General features: G+C 40.4%; 1 protein-coding gene and 1 long non-coding RNA gene across 4 annotated transcripts in view; both read left to right on the forward strand.

Annotated features, from left to right (window-relative positions):
• The window catches only part of LOC136875773 (serpin B3), an 81,350-nt gene extending 75,807 nt beyond the window's left edge, over positions 1 to 5,543 (forward strand). For 2 of the 3 annotated variants that reach the window (XM_067149365.2, XM_067149367.2), the window contains exons 8-9: positions 609 to 772; positions 5,311 to 5,543. In XM_067149365.2, coding sequence (XP_067005466.2) covers positions 609 to 751 — 143 coding nt within the window. In that variant the 3' untranslated portion in view covers positions 752 to 772; positions 5,311 to 5,543. The remainder of the gene's footprint in view (positions 1 to 608; positions 773 to 5,310) is intronic. The other variant, XM_067149366.2, reaches the window with a different exon arrangement.
• A 431-nt stretch (positions 5,544 to 5,974) lies between these two features.
• Positions 5,975 to 15,602, forward strand: part of LOC136875774 (uncharacterized) — a 31,574-nt gene continuing 21,946 nt past the window's right edge. The window contains exon 1 of the long non-coding RNA XR_010860513.2: positions 5,975 to 6,587. This is a non-coding gene — a long non-coding RNA (uncharacterized lncRNA). The remainder of the gene's footprint in view (positions 6,588 to 15,602) is intronic.

Consider the following 15,602-nt stretch of genomic DNA (forward strand, 5'->3'; position numbering starts at 1 on the left):
GCAAGAAAAACAATTTCTGAATCACCCATTTCACAACCCAGCTGCACAGTCTGTATGCTCAAATTGTCTTTTCTAAATTGCCCTTGTACTTCACCACCAGTCGCACCAACCTAACATTATTCTATAGGGATATTCTTTTGTCTATACAGGGGATTGTCACTCCACTGGTAGTCAGTGCTGCAAGCTTGTCTCCGACCAAGCTTTTTGCCGTAATATCAGCTCTACACGTTCCCCTCCTTTGCAGTCTGCTGAGAGCTGTATCAGTCTAAGGTTCAGTTTAGACAAGTGTTCACGTGTTTAATGCTCAGTGTGTAGTTTCAATACCATTTCCATTACGTGAGCATGTATATATACATAATACCTTTATAAGGTACAGGAAATCTTCTGCGAAAACCCTCTATGACTCAGTGCCAGATGAGCACTGGCCATATTATGGCAAAGTGCTTGGTTAGAGACAGTCTCAAAATGCAGGTGACTGGGTGAGCAACAGTCCCCTGCACAGATAAAAGAGTGTCCCTGTATTATGAATTGTCTGTTGCAATAACTTCAAATACAATATTTATGATAAGTTAATAGTAACCCTCACTGACAAAAATTTCTCCGGACAGCTGTTGTTGGGCTGCGGATTACATCAGTAGGATTTGAACGGCCCACGCCTGTATTCAGAGCAGATCATCCTTTCATATGTCTCGTTGTGGAGAAATCATCTCAAGCAGTTCTGTTCCTCGGGCGTTACCAAGGAAGTGCTTAAATATAACATGAGGAGAAATAAGTAAGTTTACATTAGAGTAAGATAAGTGAATTCGTTCTGCTTGATAATAAATTAAAATAGTTGAAACCATAAAATTATTTTTAAAATTAAAACCAGTTAAAACTATTAAAGATAAAAACAAAATGGTCCACGCACTTGCTCGCGTCATCAGTGGTTTCATCATTATAGCCTGAATTATTTTATCACCAGGCTGAATAGCTCAGACAGTAGAGCACTGGCCTTCTTTAGACCAAATTGTAAGATACAATCTCAGCTAAGTCTGGTAGTCCTCAAATATTCCAGCCTCAAGTCAGTAGGTTTCTTCTTCTACATCTTCTTCTTTTTCTTCTTGTACCATATCCTCATTGGATGTCAGCTGTCATCAGGGTGATCTTGTTCTTGTTCTCAGCACCTCGGAAAAGAGTGGGGTACTGAGCCCATACCATTCCTGTAAATTCCATAGCCAAGATATTCTCCTTCTTCCCCTACTTCTCCTTCCTTCGATTTTACCTTTAAAAATAAGCTGAAGGAGTATATATTTATCATTTCAAATGATATAGCCAAAGTACTCAAGTTTTGATGTTGTGCATGACCTCTAGCTCTTTGTTCCAACATTGAAGTACTTCAGTGTTACATATTCTGTCAATCCAAATATTTTGAGCAGGCATCTGGCAGTATGAGTATGCCATAAAATATTGTTTCACCTCATCCCCAACCCCATATCATGAAACAGGTCTAATAGACATATAATATTTTAAAAATATGATAAGAGACATTTTGAGAGTGTAAGGCATGGTGATGTGAGACTTGAAGTTTCTAATGTTTCAAAAAACTGTGATCAACATTCTCAAGGTGCCTGCAGTCTCTGATGTCTTTGGAGTTCAGCAGCATATTGGACCCTAGTGTGTTTACAGCATTATACACTATAATAATTATTAAATTAATGTCGTATGGTCCATCTTTTTCAATACTGTATTATGAAATATTATTGAATGACATTACTAATGATATTTCATAATATAGCAAAGTCATCTCCGTACAGGCCATGAAGGCCCTTGGAGGGGTGGAAGGTAAAGGCTTCCACTATCCGTAACCTCGGCACTTGGTGAGGTAGAGTGGTTAGCTATACGCCCGGCTGCCTTCGCCCCCAGGAATTAACCTGGTACTCATTTTTGGTGTAGGCTGAGTGAACCTCAGGGCCATGTGCACCTCCAGAAGTGGAAATCTTATTTCTTAAATTTTTACGACTTCCTGACGGGGATTCGAACCCACGTCCTTCTGGGCGAACCGAACATGCCTTTACCACCTCGGCCAGTCAGCCCCTATATTGCATAATGTATGTATGTTTAGTCCTCAGCCCGAAGGCTGGTTGGATTCTCAACAGTTCCGCCATCAGCTGTCATAGATGGCCTAGGCATCACTGAAGAGGCGTACTAGGGAAATGAGGAATGAGGTAGTTTCCCGTTGCTTTCCTCGCCGAGCCACAAGTTGCTATTACACATCAGTCTGCCAAGCCCACTGAAATGCATGCACCAACTGACCCTATGAGCAATATTTTCACACCATTCATAGCAGGGACTGGCTGCAGAAGGAATGGCATTACTAGCATTACTCATACCTCAGTCACTTTCATTTTGTCAAAGCTAAGGATAAAGCTGAGACAGGTCAATGAAAGTAACAAAATTGCTCTAGCCCATACCAGAAGACATAGTGCACTGTAAACACTAGGTCCTGCCAGCAAAGGCACATTTATAGTATTGAAAAAGGTGGACCATACGACATTAATTTAATAATTATTATTGTGGTCACAATTCAATACGGATCAAAACCATGAAGTTTATATCCTATAGTATTATACACTGTCCGAAAAAAAAAAAAATCAGAAGTACCCAGAAGGGGAAGAGAAAACAAAATGAAATTTCACATATTGAGAGGGTAGGTGATGTTATTTCAGGGATTACAAAATCGAGTCAAATTTACAAAGAATTTGACAGAACGAGCCCACTGTTGCACACCCCTCTGGCCTGGATGCATGCACTGATTCATGTGGGAAGGGTGTCATAAAGCCGTAGTATCCTCTCCTGAGGCAAGCTGGTCCACAACTGTTGTTAACTGGTCCTTGATATCCTGGATACTGGCAATGGAACAGAGTTGACGTCCGAGTTGGTCCCGCACATATTCTATTGGGGACAAATCTGGGGATCTTGTTGGCCACGGCAGTACCTCAACATCACACAGATAGTTCATAGAGACACGTGCCATGTGTGGATGAGTTGAAAAATGCCACCATGATACTGTCACATGAGAGTTAACGCATGAGGATATCCGTGATGTGCCGTTGTACCATCAGAGTTCCCTCAATCACCACCAGCCATGTCCTGAAGTTATACCCGATGCCTGCCCACACCATGATGCCAGGAGTAACACTGCTGTGCCTCTCTAAAACATTGGAAGAATAGGACCTCTCCCTAGATCGCTGCCATAGTTGCAAGCAATGGTCGTCTGGGATAGTGGAGAACCGTGATTCATTGCTGAATACAATGCAATGCCATTTATCAGCAGTCCATGCTTCCTGTCATGGCACTAGTTTAAATGCAGCCGTTTGTGTTGTGGTGTTAACAGCAGCCTACACATGGGCCAGTAATACCCTAGTCTAGCTGCTGCTAGTCTCTGACCAATGGTGTGGGATGACAAAGAATGTTGCAGGGAGCCCATTACTTGTTCTTGGATGGCAGGCACAGATGTGAAGGGGTTACGATGTGCTTGGTGCACAATACGGTGATCGTACCTTGTGGTGGTCAGACATGGGGAACCGAAACCTTGACAACCCTCACATTCTCGTGCAGTCCAACATCGGGCCACTGTCACATCTGGATATTGCACTATTCGACCAGCCAGCCAAATGGAGACCCACAATGAGGCCCCTTTCAAAGTTTGTCAGTTGTTGATAATACTGTCTCACACGAGTATGCAGTATCTCCGTGTCTTTCACAGTGATGACTCAACATCTGATGCTGCTACTACTACTAAAATGTTTTCATTCCTCCCCTGAAGGGGGAGGCGGGCCTCTTAGATGGTGACACCGTGTCTCAGCCCGGGAAATTTGTTGCGGTGAATGAGATGCTTAGAGAAGGTGAAGGGGTTGGCAGCCATGGCCTATACTAGGAACTGTGCCGGCATTCAAATTAGTGCAGGAGAATGGAAAACCATTCTCAGGACAGCGAACGGTTGGGGCCAGCTGAGAGGTCCAGCCCTGTCCCATCTCCTGAATGCAGAGGCGTAGAGCCATAATAAAGCCGTGGCCACCCCTCCTCTACTCGGTAGTCCGGTCAGAGTGCAGAGTTGTTGGACCACGGACCAGCCATGGCCACTCATGGGTCGGGAACCACTCTGCATCTACCGACCCATCTGATGCAGTTCAGGCTCCTTATATGCCATACCAGGCCTGGTAACAATACTAAACACAAAAAACGCTAATCCACTCTGGTGGTTGTTCTACCTGTCGCAGAGAATATAACTCTAATAATTTACATACCTTCCGATGTTGTGTATGTGATACCAATATAGTTGGTATTATAAATTTACTCATTTGGAACAAATATTTCAGGTTCCCTTTGGGAATCAACATCTATATCAGTTGTGTATGTGTACGAAGTTACATTGACATTTGACCATATCTTTTGGGTGCTTCAATTTTTTGTCAGGCAGTATATTTCTCCGTACAGTCCACTAGTTTGCTGTTAGGAGGACTCAAGTTTGATTGGTCTACCATGGTTAGGAGTTGGGAGCACTATGAGTTATCAGCCATTGTCCTTGCATACACCTCTTACATCCTTTTGCCATTTTTGTAAAATCACTGAGATGTGTTCTGATATAATAGACCTCATATGATTTCCTCTGGTTCACCATTTTTGATTAACCCTCTACTGCATACTGTTGCCATTAGGCAACAAATAACTTTTCACCTGTATAAATGGATAAATATTGTAGACAGAGCTAGTTTTACGGCACACCTTCAAATGTACAGTCAATTAAACACATATCCCAGTGATGCCTTGTTTTTTTATTTACATAACATCAGATAAAACAGCCCTACAACCAAAGGTACTCCTTCCACCCCGTCAACATCCACGCGTACCAACCACCGTTTATTTTACGTGGGCCCTCCCCATCACATTACAACAGGCTTCAGGAGTACCTCTGGCTTAACCTCAAAGACATTACCGACCTACAGTACTTGCGCCTTGCAGTACGTACCCATGGCCAGTAGGTAGTAATGCTCGGTCTTTGAATGTTAAAAGCTTAGCGTAAAATCGTGAAACATTATATATATATATTCCACTATGGCAATCCACATCACATACGAGTGTTAAGCTATTAGCCCCAGTTAAGAATTGCTGGCACATCTAAAACGCTGAAAAGCTTGAAATTTTCTTCACCAAACGAAAACGAAAAATAATTCATGCAGTAGAGTGTTAAAAACTGTAAGCAAGTAATGTGACTTTATGTAAGAAACAATATTAACATTTCCAAATATCTTTAATTTTTCTCCTGTACAGGTGGAGTAACAGTGCTGTCGTTACCACCAAGGTTTAGAGCAGATCGACCATTCCTCTTCATGATCAAGCAAGCAGCATCTGGACCAATTCTGTTTATTGGGAAATATGAAGGAAAATGAAAACCAGATATTAAAAAAGAGATTAAGTTGAAGTCAATGTTGTGACAGTGAATTTGAAGTAACATTTTAAATGTAATACACTTTCTAAAACAATAAATTACCAAATAAAAAGCATTTTCATTTAGCATTTCAGAACTACATTCTTTATCCTCTTCTCTGCATATCTCTTTTTCTTCTTACCTTATGGGTCAAGGAACACAATTCTGTTCTCTATTAAATATCATCCTTCACATATTCCCCATCATCTTCCTCTTCTACTTCCACTTTTTATGTTTGTAGCTGACTGTTAGAAAATCTATCATCATCTTGTCAGAATGTTACAAGGAACTTATCTTGTGTAGTGTGCCTTGAAGACAAATGCACATTCCCAAGTTCCACTCTGAAATGCTGCATTAGGTTAATGTATTTCATTTGTAAGGGGCAATCAAACGAAAACTGAACATCCGCCATAACACACTTTCCGCGCAAAAGATGGCAACACTGTTGTTACGTATCGATACTGCCATCGCTGTGGTAGGAGAACTGCATAGTGTCAACTCACAGGTGTACACATTTGTTGGGTTATGTCTTTGTTTGTGCGCGGACTTATCTAGTGTGTTCATCCAGCTGTAGAAATGGAGGCAAGGAAAGAAGTGTGGTTCATTTTCTGGTGGCTGAGGGTGCTGGATAACATATAAATTATAAACAGGAGATTTTCCACCTGTATTGAATAGGTGGAAATAGGTGGAAAACTCTCCTGTTTATAATGTATATGTTATCTCAGTTCAATATGGACCAACAACATGAAGTTCATAACCCTTGATGAAGGTGCTGAAGTACGCGAAACACATCGTCGCATTTCTGCTGTGTGTGGTGAATACTGCATGTCCACAATGAGTGTGGCACAGGAGATTCCAACGAGGTCACATATCACTGCAAAATGATGCGTGGCTAGGACAGGCCCCTTGAGCCATTACCACTGATGTGACAGGGCAAATTGATGGCCTTATCTGGGAAAACCGATAAATCATGGAGCAAGAAATTTGTGTTCAGGTTGGTATTAACTGTGGCTCCATTCTGACGAGGAAGTGCAAGAGTGGGTATGGTTTTGGATCTGTCAGCAACCTACCTCTTTCTACAAAACTGGAATTGATTGGCTCGTCTCCCAGTGGGATAAATGTAATAAAGCTTTTGGTAATTACTTTCGAATAAAACCATTCCATGGTCACGTTGTAGCAGGTGATCAGTTTTCATTTTATTGCCTCATATATGTATGTGCACAATAAAAATTGGTTTTAGCAACATTATTTTATAAGCATTTTTCAGGGTTCAGCACTATAGGTTTAGGAGAGGTTATTTCACTGAAGCCCAACTTGTAGGATTCCAGCAAGATATAGCAGATATCCTGGATTCAGGAGGTCAATTGGACTTTATTGTGATTGACCTGTCTAAGGCATTTGATAGGATAGATCATGGGAGACTACTGGCAAAAATGAGTGCAATTGGACTTGACAAAAGAGTGACTGAATGGGTTGCTCTGTTTCTAGAAAATAGAACTCAGAGAATTAGAGTAGGTGAAGCTTTATCTGTCCCTGTAAAAATTAAGAGGGGAATTCCTCATGGCAGTATTGGACCTTTATGTTTTCTTATATGTATCACACTGAAGAAAATGGAAATTGCAACACCCAGAAGAAGTGGTGCTACATTGCTGCAATTGAACATGCAGGATAAGTGTTCAGTTGTGATTTGATGATTACACTTTCAGGTCCCTCTGATTGCAAGTTTGGACAACAATCAATACAGGATGTGCCCACCATGAGCTGCAATACATTGATGAATTTGTTGAGGCATGGAGTCAATAAGGCCCTGGATCACTTCCTGAGGAATTGTGGCCCATGCTTGCTGCACTACATGGGTCAGTTGTTCCAGACTTGTGGGTGGCTGAGGACGGTTGGCCAGTTGTCGACCCATCATGTCCCACACATGCTCAATAGGACTGAGGTCCGGGGATCTGGCGGGCCATTCTATGGTTGTGATGTCATGGAGAGCTTCTCTGGAGATGTGTGCAGTGTGAACCCGGGCATTGTCCTGCTGAAACATCCCATTAGCAATGTTCGCCATCATAGGGACAACCACTGGATTGAGTACCCTATCAACGTACTGTCGAGCAGTCATAGTGCCCTCAACAAGCACTAATTGTGATTTCACATTAAAGCCAATAGCTCCCCAGACTGTAATGCTTGGTGTTGGCCATGTGTGCCTCTCGACAATAAGATCTGGGCGGCCCCTCTCCCTGGTACGTCAGCGCACATGATTCCGGCGATCACTGTGGGCAAGACAGAAGCGCGATTCATCACTAAAGATGACCCTATGCCACTCATCGAGCCACGTCGATCTTTCTCTACACCAAGCTAGCCTTACACGTCGCTGTTGTGGGGTCAATGGAACACCTTCTGCAGTGACACGGGCTCGGAAGCCAGCTGCACGCAGGCGATTACCAACTGTTTGTTGTGTAACGTGGGGTGCCACAGCTGCTCGAATTTGCGCTGCTGTTGCATGGGGTTCCATCCAGGCCATCCGAATGATACGGCGATCCTCTCTCACAGTTGTCTGTCGCGCTGGGCTTGTGCCAGGTCTACGAGTGTGGGTACCTTCATTTGACCACTGCTGCCATACACGTTGTACCGTAGATGCCTGTCGGCCAACACATGCAGCGACAGTCCTTAGAGATAATACAGCCTCACATAGCCCAATTATCCGAGCCCTCTCAAACGGCGACAGTTGTTGATAGCGTGCTCTTCTCTGCCGTCGAGGCATGTTTGACGGGGAATAGTTCACTGCACAGACTGGAAGTCAATTACGCTACACCAGAGTCCGTATACTGGAGTTGATTCCTCCGCGACCAGTCACGTGGGGAGACCTGTAGCAACAATCCAATGAATCTGAAACTTTGATCATTTACATACCTACATGGCATTGTTCCATAACTTGAAAATCAACACAAACGAATAATGCCTTCATGGTGTTGCAATTTCCATTTTCTTAAGTGTATGTGTAAAGAAGTGGAATCTGGGGCAAATATTCATTTATGGGAAGGGGAGTTAGGTATTGGAATAACTTACCAAGGGATGTGTTCAATAAATTTCCAATTTCTTTGAAATCATTTAGGAAAAGGCTAGGAAAACAACAGATAGGGAATCTGCCACCTGGGCGACTGCCCTAAATGCAGATCAGTATTGATTGATTGATTGTAATAAATAAGTTACAAGTTTGTGAGCAACTGCAAAATGACCTTGATAATGTTGTGAGAAGGACAGTAGGCAATGGTATAATGATAAACGTGGATAAAAGTCAGGTTGTGAGTTTCACAAATAAGAAAAGTCCTCTCAGTTTTAATTACTGCGTTGATGGGGTGAAAGTTCTTCATTGGGGTAATCACATAAACTTATTCGTCTACTAATGTCATTCCACGCCAACTCTCCGCTGACAGCTCGGAACATACCACTTAGTCGAGCAGCTCTTCTTCTTTCTCTCAATTCTTCCCAACCCAAACATTGCAACATTTTTGTAACGCTACTCTTTTGTCGGAAATCACCCAGAACAAATCGAGCTGCTTTTCTTTGGATTTTTTCCAGTTCTTGAATCAGGTAATCCTGGTGAGGGTCCCATACACTGGAACCATACTCTAGTTGGGGTCTTACCAGAGACTTATATGCCCTCTCCTTTACATCCTTACTACAACCCCTAAACACCCTCATAACCATGTGCAGAGATCTGTACCCTTTATTTACAGTCCCATTTATGTGATTACCCCAATGAAGATCTTTCCTTATATTAACACCTAGATATTTACAATGATCCCCAAAAGGAACTTTCACCCCATCAACGCAGTAATGTAAAACTGAGAGGACTTTTCCTATTTGTGAAACTCACAACCTGACTTTTAACCCCGTTTATCATCATACCATTGCCTGCTGTCCATCTCACAACATTTTCGAGGTCACGCTGCAGTTGCTCACAATCTTGTAACTTAGGCTATAAATTACCATAACTAAAACAGCATCCACTATTGTAAGTGATCAGCATATGAAACAAGTTGCATCTTATCTGTGAAAAGTGTGGTGTGGGAGGCAGTCTGGTTGCTCATGACCATGGGAAAATGAAAGCAACTTTATTTATGAGGTCGGCTGGTTAACTGGAGTCTGGTAAAGAGGGTGTCCATTGTATAAGGAAATTTAAAAAATATCAGAAATTCAGCATTCCTTAATTAATGACTATTGACCACAGTACATACATTCACCCTGCTCGATAAACAATATATATTTTAGAAAGGAAAATACCCACAAAGCCTGTAGCACCATGGTATTTGGTTTGGTTATTTGTTTAAATTCTAAAATATTCTCATTGCAATATTCTGTACATGAAATATCCTTTTTCATTACATCTTGTTTTTATGGAAGAAAGCAAGACACCTGATTCCTCTATAACTTGAGCAGGGCATGATATACACAGACAGCATGACTCATACGAGAAGTATATTGCTCTAAGAAATGACACATAATACACACTGATAAGGTGGAATACAATACCTAAATGTGACTCAGAGTAATGAGAACTGGCTGTAATAATAACCATTTCCTCTGAAACATCTTGAATTCCTGACTCACAACATAGATATTTTTTCAAAATCTTGTCTAATGTTTCTTTATAATGAAATTTAACTTAAAGGCTTTTCAGCATGTTGAACACACAAGTTCAATATAACATACCTGTAAAATAAAACACTATTAAACAAGGAATAAAAATACACACCATTAAACAAAGAATGACATGCTTCGTTCTTAAAAGAACATCAAGTCACATTCAATGTTTCTTTGTCCAACCTTTGTCCCGTTTCTCTGTGGGGTCGGGTATGAGATGAGATGTATCTGTCATGGTGGGTTTTTGTGATTGGATACCCTTCCTGATGCCAACCTCATCAGAGGAGTTAATACATTTAAATACTAATAATAATAATTGTATGGCCTCAGGTATCATGTGCAGACATCTCAATTTGACACCATCTGGCTGTCTGCTCATTAATTTCGATGTTCTGCTTTACTCTAGGCCTCTTAGATGGCAGACCAAGTAAACCAAAACTCTCTTGGGCGTCTATGGCTGAGATGTTTCTTTCTAGTGGTTTTACGTCTCACCGACACAGATAGGTCTTATGGCGATTATGGGATAGGAAAGGCCTAGGAGTTGGAAGGAAGCGGCCGTGGCCTTAATTAAGGTACAGCCTCAGCATTTGCCTGGTATGAAAATGGTAAATCACAGAAAACCATCTTCAGGGCTGCTGACAATGGGATTCAAACCCATTATCTCCCGGATGCAAGTTCACAATGTAGGATGTAGGATGGTTAAAAAAATTCCTGACCCTCCCAGAAATCGAACCCGGAACCCCTTTGGCCAAAGGCCAGCATGCTAACCATTTAGCCATGGAGCAGCACACTCTACCACTGATCCACAGAGGCAGCTATCCCGTCATTCATTTCATCTCATAAGCTGCCTCAGGCAGTTATCCCGTCATTCATTTCATCTCATAAGCTGCCTTTGTGGATCAGTGGTAGAGTGTCGGCCTCTGGATCCCAAGATAGCCGGTTCAAACCCGGCAGAGGTGGTCAGATTTTTGAAGGGCGGAAAAAAGTCCATTCGACACTCCATATTGTACAATGTCGGCATGTAAAAGATCTCTGGTGACACATTTGGTGTTTACCTGACAAAATTTATTAAATCTCAGCCATAGACACCCAAGAGAGTTTCAGTTTACTCAGTCTGCCATCTAGTGGGCCTAGAGTAAAACGGAATGCCGAAATTGATGAGCAGACACCCAGATGGCATCAAATTGAAATGTCTGCCCGGTTTAAACCCACTATCTTGGGATCTGGAGGCCGACACTCTACCACTGAAATGAAATGGCGTATGGCTTTTAGTGCCGAGAGTGTCCGAGGACAAGTTTGGCTCGCCAGCTGCAGGTCTTTCAATTTGATGCCCGTAGGTGACCTGCACATCGTAATGAAGATGAAATGATGATGAAGACAACACATACACCCAGCACCCGTGCCAGTGAAATTAACCAATGATGGTTAAAAAAAATTCCTGACCCTCCCGGAAATTATTAATGACGGGATATATGAAAGTAGGAAGGGAGAGAGTGAAATCCAGTGCCGGCACGTAGTCTACTCCTGTCGAATATCACCGAGGGGTCCGGTCAAGGTTTAATGTCTCTAGCCGATGGACTTATCACCATCAACAGCGTCCTATGCCCTCACTCCATACGAGCACTGGGGAGTGGTTTGGAATTTAATCCAGGCTTTTGACACACAATCTAGTGATTAGAAATTGTATACCACCACCTCCCCTACCCTGCCTGATGGTGAAATTTTTTCAGACTGTTTAAACTTCAATGCCTTAACAATCGTGGCCACGAGTCAGTCAGTATTTGGAAATATGTATGTTTATTTCTGTCCAAACACCTAGGAATTTGATATTTGGAACTTATCTTACTGAAGTCCTGCTTTTGTCTCCACTCCAGTATACACTGTGAGGCACTTGAAAACCATTCTTTTAAGGACGAAACATGTCATTCTTTGTTTAATAGTGTTTTTTTACAGGTACTTTATAGTGTAATATTTATATTGAACTTGTGTGTTTGATGGACTGAAAAGCCTCTAAGTTACATTTAACTGAGTGACATTGGAAAGTATGGCTTCCTTTTTAACAAGTTTAACTTAATTACGAACTCCAAGTATAGGTTTCGAGTCCCCTTTTTGAAATGATAACATATCTGCACTTTATAGTTTTAAAATACAATGTATATCATCACATATCAGAATATTATAGAAGATAACATTTTAAAAGAGAAAACAATACAAAAAGATGCGAGATAAGGTTGTATCTTTTCCTCAATCATTTCTAACTTACACTCTGAAGCCAATTTTCAAAATGCCCTTGACTAAATCGATAAAGGAATCAAGATCAATGGGAAGCAAATACAGATGTCTGAAAATTATTAGACTCAACACTAATATTTCCATTGTCGCATTACATATTACTTGCCTGCTCATAAAAATCTTTTGTGCTGCAGTGGATTTCTTTTATGTGTCGCTTGTTGTCTGTTTAAAGTAAATTATAGAACGCAAGTTACATTTTCTCTCAGTTACATCAGTGATGGTAATGTCAATAGAATCCTCTATCAATATAAAATTCCAATATTAAGGATTTTTTAATTTCTCTTTTGAGTGTAATTAGATAAAATGGAATTACATGAAGTGGTTCTTTTATAATTTCAGTTAATTTAGTGCTGGTGATTCAATGCGCTTTATACTATTTACAATCCAAACTCTTGTAAACTGATGTTTGTAGGATAGCGACAGACCAAATAGAAATATTTATTCTCAATATTATTTTTAAAATACCAATAATGCATTATTTAACATAGTTTATTAAGTTGGATGAATATCTGACTGAATGATAGGAAGTTCCGTGGAACAAATTAAAAAGACAAGTGATGGCAAAAACTAAAACTAAGGCAATTTAATTTTTCATCTTATCCTTTGAGTCTAATAATTTTCACACCTCTGTCAACACCACCGTGATACTCGCTGACAATTTAGAAGACTTTCAATTCCTTCTGAATGTCATTGAAGTAAGCAAGGAGTTTGGCCTTAAAATAAACATTGAGAATTCAGGGTAATCAGTAAGCATAAAATCACCAATGCTGTTATCATAGTGGATGGAAAAGCTATTAAAAGGGTGTTACAATTCAAGTATCAAGAATGCTGAATAACATAATGATGATGATATAGATCCGTATTGATATACAGTTTAAATAAGAAACAATGTTAGGTTCCGTGGTCCACCCAATCAATACACCTCACTTTACAAGTGAAAACTATTTAATATAAAAACATATTAAACATATCCTGGAACATTTTTCATCTCATTTGAGACTTCATCAGCAATAACGTCTCGTAGTAGTTACGGCAACTCATTCATACCTGCAACCATATGCTCCTGGAATTCCCTTCCGGCTGTAATTAGAAACATACATAGTAGAAATGTATTTTAAAACAGATGTTATAAATGGTACATAGACTTAATAAATTAGTACAGTGGACGCCATTTATTGTAATCACGGATAATGTTATCAACCGTATTGTATAATCACTTTTATGAAGTCCCACACGGACAAATACTGAGACATAGAAAATCTTCTGTTTATTGTGATCACGAATTTGGTTTATGTTATATTTGTTTTCAAGGACCAGCCTTTTCAATGCCCTGCATCTTCTAGCCATGTCATGGGCTAATGTCTCAGCACATACAATAAAGAACTGTTTCCGGCATGGGGGATTTTTAAGAGAGTTACCAGAAGTTGAGGAGAATGTTGAACTTTGTCCAACAGGCTTAACAGAAGATGAATTTCAGGAATGGATGAACATTGATGAGGGCATCATTACTGATGCGAAACAGACAGAAGATGACATACTTGAGGCAGTTACTTCTGCAAAATTAGATATGAGAGGTGAAGAACACGGAGCAGAAGATAACGATGTTGATGATGAAGATGTTGCCGAAACTTCCTGAACACCAACGAATGCTGAAATGCGACAGGCGCTAGGTGTCTTGCGAAGAGGTGTTCAGCATAGGTTAGTGGACTTCCAAAAACATTATGAACATGAAAGATTCATTAATGGATTTTTGAGAGAAACCCAGAAGCAAACAACTATTAGAGACTATTTTACGTAGCTGAAAATTGTTAACTGTATTGCAGTGCTGTGTACCGGTATCTGTTTCATTGTAGTGCATGTAGGTTATGAATACATATAGCTACCTATGAATTTTTATCTTTCGGCTACTGTTATCAATCAGTTAATGTCAAATTATCTGCGTCCCAGATTGATTATAATAAGCGGTGTCCACTGTATTTAATTTTTTTTTATAGTAACTCTCAGAAATTTACCTTTTGTTTATAACTGTTATTTAGGTTTAATTTGATAATTAATTATATGTAATTAGAAATTGTAATACTCCGTAGTTTGTACAATGTAGCACATATAAGATAGTTTGGCATAACAGCAGGCTTCATAGCCTGAGCCACGCAATATAAAATAAATAAATAAATAAATAAATAAATAAATAAATAAATAAATAAATAAATAAATAGTTCAAAATGAGAATGGGTAGTACAAATGTAGTCAAAGGAAATTAAAGCTCTTATGATCTAAAGAAAAGCTGAAAAAATGACCTATAAGCCATAAAACACTGAAAAAGGCCACAAAAGAAAGGACAAATAAAACTCACCATTTTCTGGCCTACAATGACCCAAAATGAACATATATTATATTGGGCCTCATCTTCAGACATTCCAGAAAAAATTAGCATGATTACCCTTAACACCTACGTACATACAGTGATCCCCATTAGGTAATTTCACTCCATCAACATAGTAACTGAAAATAAGAGGACTTTTCCTGTTGATGGAACTTACAACCAGACATTTCATCCTGTTTAACATCATACCATTGTCAGATATCCATCTCACAACATTGTTGAGCTCACTTTGCACTCGCTCACAATCCTGTAAGTTACGAGGACGGTTTGAAAAGTTCTCGGAATCACCGCTAGATGTCAGTGCTAGAGCAACGAGGTTCCCACGCAATAATCACACATCCTTTGTGAGTGAACACGTGGCGCGTCAGTGCTCTAGCTGCAGGAGTGTGGTAGTGACGACTCTTTGTTGTTGTTCCCGCGTAGTGATTTGTGACAATGGAAAAAAACTGAGATTCGAGCAGTGATTAAATACTTTGTAAAGAAAGGTATGAAAGCAAAGGAAATTCATGCTGACTTTCAGAACACACTGGGGGACTCTGCTCCTTCATTTTCAACTGCTGCCAAGTGGACCAGCGAGTTTAAATTTAGTCGGGAGAGCTTGGATGATGATCCACGTAGTGGACGGCCAAAAAGTGTTACGACCCCAGAATTTACCGCAAAAGTGCATAAAATGGTCATGGAGCAGTGGCGTATCCTGGAATCTCCACTGAGGCATGCAACTAGTAACCATGCAGTTAACACAATGTATTAAGTAAATTTCAATTCTACTCACCCTAATTACATGTAGGTGAACTCGAGCCAAACAGTTTTACTGTAAGT

The sequence above is a fragment of the Anabrus simplex genome, chromosome 6 (assembly GCF_040414725.1).
Source record: "Anabrus simplex isolate iqAnaSimp1 chromosome 6, ASM4041472v1, whole genome shotgun sequence".
Lineage (NCBI taxonomy): Eukaryota > Metazoa > Arthropoda > Insecta > Orthoptera > Tettigoniidae > Anabrus > Anabrus simplex.